At 47.0% G+C, this 12984-nt stretch overlaps 1 protein-coding gene across 1 annotated transcript in view; it reads right to left on the reverse strand.

Annotated features, from left to right (window-relative positions):
- Window positions 1-12984, reverse strand: part of BIN1 (bridging integrator 1) — a gene marked incomplete at its 5' end in the record, with an annotated part of 37267 nt that overhangs the window by 19418 nt on the left and 4865 nt on the right. The window contains 3 exons of the mRNA XM_010284670.1: window positions 7900-7982; window positions 9985-10060; window positions 11875-11960. Of these exons, the coding sequence (XP_010282972.1) occupies window positions 7900-7982; window positions 9985-10060; window positions 11875-11960 (245 nt within the window). The remainder of the gene's footprint in view (window positions 1-7899; window positions 7983-9984; window positions 10061-11874; window positions 11961-12984) is intronic.

Here is a 12984-nt window from a genome sequence, read left to right on the forward strand (position 1 = left end):
TGAGCCAGGCCTAGGAGGAGTTGTGCTAACCAGCACAGATCAGTGGCCTCCATTACCTCTTTGCTTCTCTGCCCAGGCACATGATGAAGACATTTGAAGCCTCTACAAGCTTCTGAGAAGCATCTTTGCTGAGTCACTTGTGATCCAACACACTGCAGTAGTACCGCCGTGCAGCAGGCTACTCACTAAATCCCTACTGCATGGATATACTTGGCCTCAGACACAGAAAAATAAAACCAAAAAAACAACCAGGCATCCTTAATTCTGCTAGATTCTAACGTAAGTGCCTGACATGAAGTCATAGTCTTTTAATACTGGGGAAGCAGATGGAGAAAGGTGCAGCTCATTTAGTTTTAGGTACTACAGATAGGAATTTTTCTGCATGGTAGTGTACTGACACCTGCATGGGTTATGACTAATAGATTCGCAACACCAGAACTAAGGCTGTAATCATAGAATATCATATTCCTCTATAAGGTACAAACTAGCTAAGCTGGAAGAGGGGCAAAGTAGCCAGAGGTTTCACAGATCATTCCAAACAGCAAAGAAACAGTGAGATGCTGGCTGTTAATAAAGAATTATCTATTATGGAAAGTCTCCCCAGCCTTGTTTTCAATGATGAACCCGTTCTGCCCTTGCCTTTCCAGTTGGTCCTTATTCCAGGACTGTTTCTGACACACAGTCAAGAGGGATTCTTCAGGGAATTAAGATGCAAGGAGCATATGCCAATGGCAGTTGTTGGTTCATAACTTGGCCAGGTTTGGACAGATTTTTTTCAAAGGAATGGCAGGAGGCAGATGCCTTTCCCTAAGGGCATGCCCTCACGAACTGTCACGTCTGTGCTTCAAAGTACAGAATCATGAGAGATTTAGTAAAAAGTTGGTTACCAGTGAATTTCAACAGGGATAAAGGTAAAGCCATTTTCCCAGCCTAATTCTCAGAAACAGCTGAATCATCCTGGCTGAAATTCAGCTGCCCAAAAAGCAATTAATTTATTTCAAGTCATGCAGAAGCACGGACACTGGTAGGGCACATTTTAGCAGAAATAGTTACAGTTTGGCAAAACTATACACAGCTGAAACAGAATATTACAGAATATTGCAAATGGGCTGTGCAACCTCATCCACAGGGAGTGATGTTTGCCTCCACTTATAAAGTTGCAGTTCTTGTGAAGTTAAAGGCCTTGGGAGAAAGGCCGAAAGGAACAGATCCTTTCCTACAACTTGAGATGACAAATCCTTGGCACAGAGCCAGGGCCAGAGCAATGAAGACCTGATTCTGCAGGGACATCACGCAGTTTATTTCTTTGCTGTGTCCCAAGACAGCCCAGAGCTCCAGACATGTACATCCACTCACACTTGGACGCCCCAGGTGCAGTAGTCATTGGATAACATGCATGATGGCCTCATTCCTAAACACTAATGAAGAGGGGAACAACAAGAGGATGGAGGGACAGCAAGGCATTTCAACAAAACTCCCCTTCCAAGCAAGCATCTCACCCTGTTCAGCATTCCAGCTTTCAAGCTCCCCACCCCATTCCCTCTTCATTCATTTCATCCTCACCCATTCCCCCCAACCCATATCCACACCCCACACACACATTTCCCCACAAAGCACTTGCTCTCAGGTCCACATGCAGGTCGGATGTTTCTGATGACACCAGCACACCAACATGATGCAACAAACCCAGTGACGTTCTCTGCTGGCAGCTCGCAACCAGGGGCACACGAGCCAAGGGGAAAAAGGAAGAGAAAGGACTAAAGAACATGTATGCCAAACCCCTGCAGCTCTTCAGTTTGACTGGATATGCCTACAGTGTCCTTCCTCAGAGGTTCCCAGAAATCACTTCAATGCAGTGGGTTGTGTGAAGGATTCTACAACATTGCCAAGGTTGTGCTACAGATTAGAAGAAATAGTGGTTGGAGGGTGAAGGTAAGGAAGTCCTGCTCTAAATGGGAGTCACCAGGGAACAGCAGGCTCCACACAACTCATTCACAGCATGGAAACCCAGAAATTATTTCAGGAGAAGCATGCCTTGCTACCATTCCCATGGTAACACTGTTATGGCATCACCTGAGGCTGACATGATGACCTTGTTGAGCCCAGCCTCACTGAAGATCCAGGTCTGAACCTCAGTACACCATCTCTGGGATCTCAGAGTGGGTCCTACAACACCATCACCTAATCCCTATGAGGGCTGCTGTAGAAGGATGAGAATGGTAGAGACAGATCATCCAGGACTCCCTATGATTGAAAAATGATTGGTGCAGGAAGGTGTCTCAGGAAAGGGGGGAGTGCACGTACAAGGACTCAAATGTAGGGGGGAAATCAAGGCTTTAAACCAGGGAAAACTCAGGGAGATATGAGGCAAGGTTTTCCTCAATCTAAGTATTTGGCTTGCAAACACATGAAAAAAATGTCCCCTGGTGCTAGAGTCGGGGGTGGTGGGGAATACCTGTTAACTTCCCTAGAGTTGAAAGCACTTTGGGGAAGAGGAGGGACATGGTGACCTACAGCTAGGCTGCCAGGACCCCTCAAATGCCCAGACTACACTGGGAGTATTGGGAGTACTGGCTATCAACTGGCCTATCAACACAAGGGTAGACTTCTTCTAGGGACCTGAAGAGGCCGTTTCTCCTAGTAAGAATGGAGTCCAGGCTTATTTTCTAAAGGCTACGAAACAGCTTTTTAGAGCCTTATTTCTGGTGCCTGGCAGTGACTTAATTTGGAGATACAGTGGTAAAAGGCTCTCCTATGAGAGGCAGCTCAGTTTTCTCCCCTCATCCTACAAGGGCTGAGAGGGCCCCACACTAAAGCCCTCATTAAGTCACTGTTATTTACAGCTTGTTTGATGTTTTGGCTGATCCCCCTAGGAAAATGCCAGTGCTAATTTTGGCTGAGCCTTTTCCAGCCCCCCGAGCGGCACCTTCATTCCTGCACTTGCTGCTTTGCACTCATTTAGCCAGTGCGACCAGCATCAAGCAAGCCTGTCACCAGGGTCCTCTGGCTTTCATGGGTCCCTGGGGAGCACACAGTGCCCACAGAGAACAAAGTCCTGTCTCCAAACTGACTGCTTGCTCCAGAAAACATAAGAAAAAGCAAGAGTGTGGGGACTGTCCCCACTGACTAAACGCGAGTACCACAGTAAAAGCAAGTCAAAACAACACGGTTATTGCTCCCTGTATTTTTCTTCCCATGAGCCATTGGGAAGCAATGCCAAATCCAAGAATATCAGTCAGGGAAGGGAAGGGGGTGTCACCTTTCTTCTGCAAATGGAGCGCTGGGAACAAGGTCTAATCCAGTTACTGCAGCTGAAGGAAAAGCCAAAATCCCCCAGTTTCTTTTAGTACTGCTGAGCTCCCTGACCCCTTATGGGGCTGCCTCATCTGTTCTGGAAGAGCAGAGTAACATCTGCAGATGGGGTCCCCGTGTGCTTGTAACAATCCTGCGTTAGATGACGAAACCCATTTTCCAATATGGTAAAAACAGATCAGCCACCTCCTGCCAAGTTCTCAAATTAAAAAGAAAAAAAGGTTGGCATCTCAGCTAAGGCTCAAACAGCACCTCTAAGCCAAAAGTAATTTATTTTTTAGCACCAAAAGCAGGCTGAGTACTGGAGAATTATTAAAAAGAGTGGGACAGGAGAAAGGGGGGAAAAAGCACCTACATATACAGACGTACATTCTTGCTGCAGATCAAAGAGCGATCAAGTCCCACACGCTCTTTCACTGCACCAGGGGTTGCACATTTCTCTGTGACCCCAGCAGCTGCTCTGACAGCAGAAACCCACAGCACAGCCCAGGCCAGGTACCTTAACTGCTGGGCCAGCAGGACTTTATCAGGGCAGAGCAGAGGACGCTGTGCCTACAGCTCATCCAGATGAGATTTACTAGCTCTGCTTCTGCTGTATCATCCATCCAGTCTGTCCTCAATGACTGGAAATTTGACACCTCCTGTCTGGTGCAGGTACAACACTGGTTCAATCAAGGACCAGAGTCAAACATCTAGAGAAGTATTCCTGTGAATCCTCCTTTTTCTACAGTAGAAAACCTCAGAATGGTAACAACACATGACATTCCTTCACTACTTTGCATTTGAGGATATAAAAACAAAGATTTGCCCACCAGCTTCCCTATGAAATTACCATTCTTCACTCTCCAACCTCCCACTTTACAAAGGATGCACAGCAGAGACAAAAGAAAAGGGTTGTGTGACTTGCCCTAGTCAGTGGGAAGCCAGGATCAGAAAAGCGAAGATCCCAATACATGAGCACGTGCTTTTGTTGCTGGCAGGACATCATCTTGAGAATTAGAATTTTTTTTTTTCTTCCTATAAGGACCCCATGGAGGGACTACCAACACAAAGACTAAGAAAAACAAAAGTTAGGGGAAGTTTCCATGCCATTATGCAGCAATTCTCACTTTGCTCCAGAGCATGATCTTGTCAGAGTCCTTGACCTTGGCATGGTAATTCTAGGCATTGTAGCAATCCAGTTATTCGATGCCACTACTGTCTTAAAAGGCAAGCTGCTGACATTAGTCTTTCTACAAGACAACAGCCTTCCCTTCCCTTCAGCCCTGCACAGAATTTTAAATGGATGAAGCAAGCCAGTGAGGAGTAAGGAAGAAGAAAAGCTGAAAGTGTCCTTCTCCCACCTCATCATCAGGTAGATAGGACAGGACTTCTGAGTGCAAAAGACCTGCCTCATGGTCCTCCCTGACCAGGCAGGGAATGAACATGTAGTATTTCAGAGATGTTCAAAAGGGCAAGTCCTACTAGGTAAAACTAGAACTTGTTAATCACCAAAATTGTTCATATTTCCCATGGAAAAGCCAGCACCGCACTTTTAGTCACACAAAAATAACTGAACAGACAATGCCTGAGCTTTCAACACTGCCATCTTAGATAGGAAAAGAAGCAAGGATACAAACCAGGCACACAAGCAGTTAATGGTATTATCCAGACACAGAGAGATCTCAGCAGGACCCAGCAGGCCATGAACACATCATATCATGCAAAAGACCCCTCTCCCATCACAGGGTTAACACGTGCCAGGCTGTTAGAGTCCAGCAACAGCCTCTCCAGGTTTAGGAACTAAATCAAACATGTATCGAAATGCTGCTCTCCGTACCGGTACCTGCTCATCTTTTTCCTCAGCCTGGCGAACAGTTTATTTTTCTTTCTGTTGAGGATGGCACGCAAATCATTTCCGTTACAGGATGGCACAGTCAAACCAGGGAAGAAAAGTTAAGCTTCCGAGTACCCATTCACTTGGTGCCACAAAACTCACTGTAATCAAGACGACAAGCTCTCCTCTCTCACACACACATACAAAAACACATACACACTTCCCTCGATGCCTAGAAAGCTATGGCCTGGTTTGGAGAGGGTGAGAGAGGGGTTTCTGTGCCTCTCAGATTTGCATATATGTGAGGAAACTAGTGTTTTCCCTGCTCTTTGGAATATGGGGCCAGGGTGTACATGGATAAGAAAAAGGAAACTGTAGACCAGCAGAGAACTGTAAATGTCCTTTTTCCAAAGGTAATCACTGTGAGCTGTAAGGAGCTGTTCCTTACTCATCCCTGTAAATATTGGTACAGAGGAAACAAGCTCCCTGTTCTCCTTCACTTATGCGATCTGTGTGCAGTCTTATATGTGGAATCTAATCAGCAGCTTTCCTACTATGTCTTGTTCCAGTTTGTCCGTTCATACTAGGATAATGCTACAAATCTCCTAGGTCTTCTAGGCATCTGAGCCTTGAACGTTCAAACTCTTTCAGAAACAAATCCCAAACATATGTCTGAGGTTCCCAGAAACAGATCAGCTGCTCTGTGCTACTGTGCTACATAGATTTGTCAGCCACAGTGGTATTTCTGTAGGGCCTCGCATGAATGCCATAATGACATACACAGATAACTGCCTCTTCTTACACCTCCTCCTTCATTTTCTGCCATTGTATCCATCTCCAATCCCCTTTCCAGTAGAGAAGATTTAGGGAAGCATCTGCTCTTACTGCAGACCACAATGGGCAATCACATTGGTGAGGGCTATTTCCCCCTGCACACTCTCACTCCAGCCCTGTGCCACAATGGCAGGCCAGATGTGGAGGACAGGCAGAAGCACCTCTCAGCATTTCCTGGCCACTGCAAAACATTTATTATCCTGGCAAACCTTTGCCACATCCTCCCACAATACCCTGCTCCACTGAGCTCAGGGGGAAGAGAGTTGCTCTGGGGCAACTCTGGCATCTCAGCAGAGATGTAGGGAGCAAGTGATGAAGCAGCAGCACTCAGATTGCTACCCGCACAGGGACCTCTGCATGTGCACTCGCTTTCAGTCTTTAGTGCCATGTGGTCTCCAGGCAGCCAAAGAGCACAGAACTGCAGCTGAGACACCCACTACAGCCCCAGATGAAGCTAGCACTTTGTGTGGGTGGGAATCATGAGGACAGGTAGTTTATTCATTGGAGGCTCTTTCAGGCCAAAAACTTCATGACACAACAACAAACATGTCTGGGCCAGGCTGTCACTACATCCTTGCAATCGATTCCTTGAGTAAGTAAGGAAGAGAAGAAGGAGGAACTGGACAAAGTAAGGGCTACAGCTTTCCTCTGTCCTGTTACTTCATCCTCTTCCAAGGGCCCCATCTGCTGCTACCAGAGGCAATACAGCACATGGCAGCAAGAGAATGGGCATCATGGCCTTCTCACAAGGCTTCAGTCGTGTTGTGATGATCAACAGACAACACATGCTAACTTGGGAAGACGATATTCTTTTCACAAAAAGCATTTCTTCTAGCATCTTGGAAATTTGGAAATCCAAAATACAGGGGCCAAATTTTACTCAAGTGTCTTCTTTCTTTAAAGCTGGCAAACACTACACACATTGCTGGAACAAGACACACAAGTCATCTGTGCACAACTGCAACAGCAGGTTAAACTGGGAGGAGAGGCAAGGGAGCACAAAGGTCTCAACAGCTGATCTAGCCCTTCCAAATCAATGCACTCAGACCACAGCTTGCCCTTACTTCATGCTGACTTCACCTCCTCCCTCCACCAATAAACCAGTTGAGGACATGGGCTGTGCTCCTGCTTACCAGCACGTGGGATTAGTGTCAGCTGGAAGCCGGAGCCTGATACTATTTCATCACTCACACATTTGGACAGGAGCCAGACACAGCCTCATCCAGAGCTTAACCTCTCCCTCCCCTCCCAGTGCTAGAGAATGTGCAGACTTGCACTTAACCAAACAGGAGTGGACCCAGTTGAGGAAAGAAAACTAAAGGCCTGGAGGAGGCTCACTCCTTGCATACGTGCAGATTGGAAGCGCTCTGAGATCAGGCGGCCTCGTATTAGTGAGGCTGCAACTACTTCCACAGCACACACGGAGGAAATGCATCCCAGCTGGTACATAGGAGGGGCATAAGGCTTTGGCAAACAGGAGGTTACAAGTTTGGAGAGCCAAGGAGGATGCTGGGGAAACAAATGAGCTCTTGGTGCTCAAACTCACAAGCTGCAGGTACATGGGGGAAGCTTTTGAGGGGAAGAACAGGACGGGTGCTGGGCAACTGAACCCAGAAGGAAGGGCAGCTCAGTATTATGTCAGTGCACAGAATTCAACTTAAAAAAAACGCAGAGCTGAAAGTTGCCTAAATATCCACATGTAATGGAAGTTTAGGCCTCCAGACGCTATTCCAGAAAGGTAAGAGGTATTGCATCTCCCAGCCCCAAGTGCAATCTCTGACATGTTCTAAGGAGTTCCAGGAGGGCACTGGCTGGCTATATGCAGGCAGTCAAATCAGTCCCCAGCTGACAACATGGAGGTTTCAATACGACTAGCAGAGACATCCCTATCCCTCCTCCCCTGCTGAGGGAAAAACACTGCTCCCGCAGTTACTGACCTGGGCTGTGCTTTAACAGGGAAGGCGTTGCCTGAGTACTGCTTGTCTAGACCCAGCAGGACATCGTGGAGGTTTTGGTTCAACTGCGAAATAGAAAAACAAAAGAGAGAAAAAGAATGAGAGAAGAGCCCCATGTGCCAGAATAGAGTCTGAGCTGGCCTGCACAGGCTGACCAAACACAGACTTGTGCCCAGACATGTGCACGTATTCAGTTATCCCAAGAGAGGACAGCCCTACATCTGTTTCCACTCCTTCATAGAATATGAAATGCTAGAGCACTTAAACTGTTGAAGAGCTGCTGGTGCCTCACAGGAATGCTCCGTCTCCCTTGCATACCATCCTCTTTGTTTCTCTATCACCTGCCCCCACCGGTGTGTTGCCAGGTACCATTGCAGAAGCAGGCGAAGTGTCTACCTGAGGATCTACACGCTGGAGCTGAAGCTTCTCTCTAGATTTGTAGCGAAAGCTGCTCCTCAGATCTGCTTATAAAGCTTGGAATATGGCCATGTGAACTGTGGAGCTAAAGGCAGCTGGACTTCCAGTCAGCAGCAAGCCTTGACTTCATAGGCTGCCTGGGACATCTAGGTTTGGGCAGGACCTGAACATCTTTGCAGAAATGCAATATTAGGAGTTAAACTCTCCCTGGCACTGAAGGCTGCAATATTCTCTCCAAACACTCCTATTCTGAAACAGCCAATTCACAAACAAGATGAGATGCCAGATTTATCATTAGGAGGATGAGGGATCCAACACCATCGATGTTGGAGGCATGGTGCCAGCAACACCAGCAGTTAATTGGATACTATAGCAGTAATAAGAAACAGATGGTTCTTATGGAACAAAGCAAAAACCCTTCTCATACAAAACTCCTCAGGAAAGAAAAATCCAAGATATGATACAAGAGGAGAAGTCCTGTCTAACAAGCATCTTTCCCATGTTTTGTTGAATATAAGTTAACAGTAACAAACTGATAATTATAACAATCCTTCCTATTCTTAACAATCAGTTCACCCTTCAGTGGAGCAGAGCAGGCTATTAATTGGAAAGGTCCCCATGAAATGTCAGCAGGGATCAAAATTGATGCATTACACCCAGGCAGAGGGCCCCTAACTGCTGGGAATTGAAGGACTATATTGTTGCTTGTTGCTTAGCGGCTGCCTTGTTGTCAGGATGACATGGGGGAGGGAATACAAGAGTTTTCCAGCTGGGCTTTCAGTCACTCATCAAGATTAACACAACATTTACAGAGAATGTGCAACTCTTAGGAGCAGCGCACAGACCTAATGAGTTCAAGACTTCTCTAGCTTTTAAGTGAACGAAAACCAAGAACATTCTCATAAATGAAAGTGGCAATGGGGGGCATTCCCACAGACTGTTCCTGAAGTCCCTGCTGGGTGCTGGCACACAGCACCAGGATCCAGCCTGCCACTACCAGGTTACAGCACTGCTCACTGCTGTGATACCCAACTCATGGCCAACTGGTAGCCCATGCAAGTACCATGCTATAAACACTCAAATGCCTTCTTTTGAGTCACAGGGCAGGAAAGAATACAAAGCAGAGAGGTACTGCTGGGAAGTGCCTTCTTGAGGGATCAGAGTGAGGCCAATTTGCAGATTGGCAGATGCACTGCTGTTTTCACCCCCACAGCTAAATCGATGAGGTTCACAGCAACTTGCTGCCAGGTAGCAGAGAAGGGGACAAATAGACACCAGGCTGAGAGTGTCCAGGTTACAGGTTACAGATCCATAACGTAGAAGAACTAAAAAAAAGCAGCAAGAGATATGCCTGAATGTGGCTTCCGTTCTGTCTAGGGATCTGCAAACGAGCCCTGCCAAGTGACACAAACTCCCCACTACTGCACAACCCCGTGGTCTCTTCCCTGTGCTCCATCCCTTTGCATTACTATCTCAGACAGCCTTTCTCTCGAGTGGCTCAGAAAAACCTAAGGGTTAACATTTTCCTCTGATGTGGGGAAAACGTTCTGTTTTGTCCAGCTGTTTTTCTTCCAGGTTTTTTTTTTTTTTTTAATTTTAATAACAGTGAAGAAAGGATGTATTAGTAGGATAAGCTGTTAGTTGCCTTACCTTGCTCATTTCTTTATGGAAGTTCTCTTCTAGGCCTGCTATACTCTGGAATGTGTTGACGTAGAAACCAACACGACTGCCAAATGAAAAATGAGACAGAAGAACTCAATAGACACAATGCGCTCACAAAAACTTTACATTCTGCCTCTTCTGCTACCTCCCACCCACCATTCCCATTCTAACTCAACTCTGTCAGGTCTGGTACGTACTGGAAGAGAAGGAAGACTGAGAAGTGTGAAGGGGTGATGGAACAAAGGCCAGGTATGGGGCAAACATGTCCAAGGTGAGGAGGCAGCCAGGTGGGATAGGATCTGAATTTGTGCTGGCAAAAGGCGGGGGGAAGAGAAGGGATAAAAAAAGAAAGAAAAAAGAGAGCCAGTGCTAAGGTGACGGAAAGGAAAAGGACAGAGGCTGTGATGCAGACGGGAGTGTGGGGAGAGCTGGGGAAATTGGCAGGAGGACAGATATTAATTCACTCTGAAGTCCCTCAGCACCAGGGGAAGCAAAACAAAAGCATGAACCGTTTGCTTCAGGGGCAGAAGAGTAAGAAAGCACAGGATAGGCACAGCGAGCAAAAGGAAAGCAGAAGGATCAGCTGGATAGCAGGAGCCTGTGAACAACCTGTGGCACCTTAAAATCCCAGCAGCTGTCTACCACTGTCCTTCTAGCTAGGCTGCCAGAGAGTGCTGCACCAGCACCCAGCTGGAGAAGCAATAGCAGGAGGGAGATGTTAAGGCCAGCAGCACCACCGTTCTGCACACAGAATCACGCAGATGCCTGCGTCCCTCTCATGCCTTCCTCAGCCAGGCCTGCACGCTGCTTTGAGCGAAGAGCCCTGACCCAGGCTGTGAGCAAAGGGGAGTAAAGGCAGACATCAGCTCTTTGCTTTCCTGCCCTGCTGCCACCCAACCACAGACCAGCATTGCCAAGCCAGATGTGATCACTGCATTTAAAAATAAGAAATTGGGACAATCCTAGGAGATTTTGCTTGCTTTCCACTATGTCCTCCCCATACATCAGCTTCTGCTGCCCTCCAGTTCATCCTCCAAGCTTACTGTTTAAAAAAACCTGTCTCTTTTTTTTTCTCCTCCCTTTTCATCACCATAATCACTGGGATACCAAGTCCATGGTCTCTCAAGTCTTCCTATTCTCTCAGCCCGTTCTCCTCTGCCCAGGCTATATTTTGTTAAATAGAGTACAACAGGATAGTTATAACCACTTGTTCCTCACTGGGTCCTGTGGCAGATAGCCAGGAGCACATTTCGGGGCAAGAGAAGGTAGCCACACCAGGATCCTTCCCTCGTCTTTGTTCACCCAACTGCCCAAACCTGAAAGTGGCATCCAAGACAGAGCAACCTGGCCTCTCATCCTGCCTCTTGTGTTAAACCTGCTTCACCAGGTGTTCATAAGCTTCCACAGTAAGACACAGTGATCAAGGCTTTTGGCTCTCTCCAACCCCAGTGACTGTATCAACCCCTCTGACATCTCATCCTCCCTTAATCAGTCAGCTGACATACCTACACAGCTGCAGATGTTCCTTCCAGACTGCCAGCTCCACACCCAAAATCTCAGTGACCCAGCCTGCTCTGTCTGCTGTCCACAGCAGAAGCTGGACCATTGCACAGGAAAGTTGGCAGAGTTGGTGGGGCAAAAGGATTAACCAGACAAAGCACAGAAACACAGTTTCTCTTTGTGGTAAAACTGAGTTTTCCATGAGGATCATGAAGCAAAGCACAGAGAGCCCAGGGTGAACCTGGCTGGGGAGAGTCCTAGGACTGACTCTCTCAGATGATCCAGAAAACAAGAGCAGACCAAGCTAAGGAGAACAGCAATACAAGAGCTTGGATCTTCACTTCCCTCCAACCAGCCCTTGGGAAAACTTCCACTCACCTATTCCATAGTGAGGGCAGCTCCTCCTGCAGATCAACGTTCATCTCTTCAAACACTTTCTGAGCCTTTACTAACTCTTCTTCAGCCTTAATAACAAAGAAGGAGGATTGTCAGCTCCAGCGCAGACATGTACCCTTGCAGGGCTGGCACAACCGCGACACTTGACTTCTTTGTGAGTCAATTGGCAAAATTCTGGCATGGGGTAATCCCCATCCCAAATGAGTCTCCCAGGAATCAGGGTTGCATCACAGGTGACCTGTTGCCCCTTCATCTTGCTTATGTTACTCTCAGGCTTTTTTTTAATGATTTCCCCATTTGGATACTCAGAAAGTAATTCAAGCATCCACTAACATGTTTTAAGTTCTATAAATTTCCCTGGCTTCAAAAACTGAATGGAGCTGGTCAGGCAGTTCAGCCTCCAGCTTGGATACAGATGAAGTATGCCCCTTGCGAGTTGAAATCCATCCCAAATAGCATTGAAGAAGAATCCTCCCTCAAGGGGACTCTCTCTGCTCGGGTAAAGTCATGCCAAAGCCCCATATCTTCTGAGGAAGGGAGGAGGTCTGCATCTTTGTCCGATACAGCACTCACAAAGCTCACTGGAGAAGCAAAGAAGCGTATGCAAAGCATGAGTTGTACCAGCAGGACGCCAGGCTGGAGTGCTTGGTCTCAGTGGTCTCACACAAGAGCAATCCCTGGTTGGCTGTTGGCCACCAACATCAAAGGAAATATGCCTCATACGGGACTTCCTTCTCCCAGTTGAGAGTTTAAATTTAACCTAGACACTGACAGACCCCAACACTGATGCATGAATTCTGTCAGGTTTCAGTGACAAAAAGGATGATCCTGGTTTCTGTTGCTGACAGCGGACACCAACAACAAGCACGTTACCTTTCCATATTTGTCCTAGATGACCTCTTCCTCTTTTCAGTGCCCTGACTTAAAACTCAGAGCTTGCTAGTTAAAACGTTTCTATTCTGTAATTTGCAACAGCACAACATTCTCCTATAACGCTGTGCAGTGGGATGCAGGAAGGCAAACGCTGCATGAGCAACTTGACGATACATTTTAACAGGAAGGTCAGCACAAGTCTCTACTTACATGTGTGAC

Source organism: Phaethon lepturus, unplaced genomic scaffold (assembly GCF_000687285.1).
Source record: "Phaethon lepturus isolate BGI_N335 unplaced genomic scaffold, ASM68728v1 scaffold31683, whole genome shotgun sequence".
Lineage (NCBI taxonomy): Eukaryota > Metazoa > Chordata > Aves > Phaethontiformes > Phaethontidae > Phaethon > Phaethon lepturus.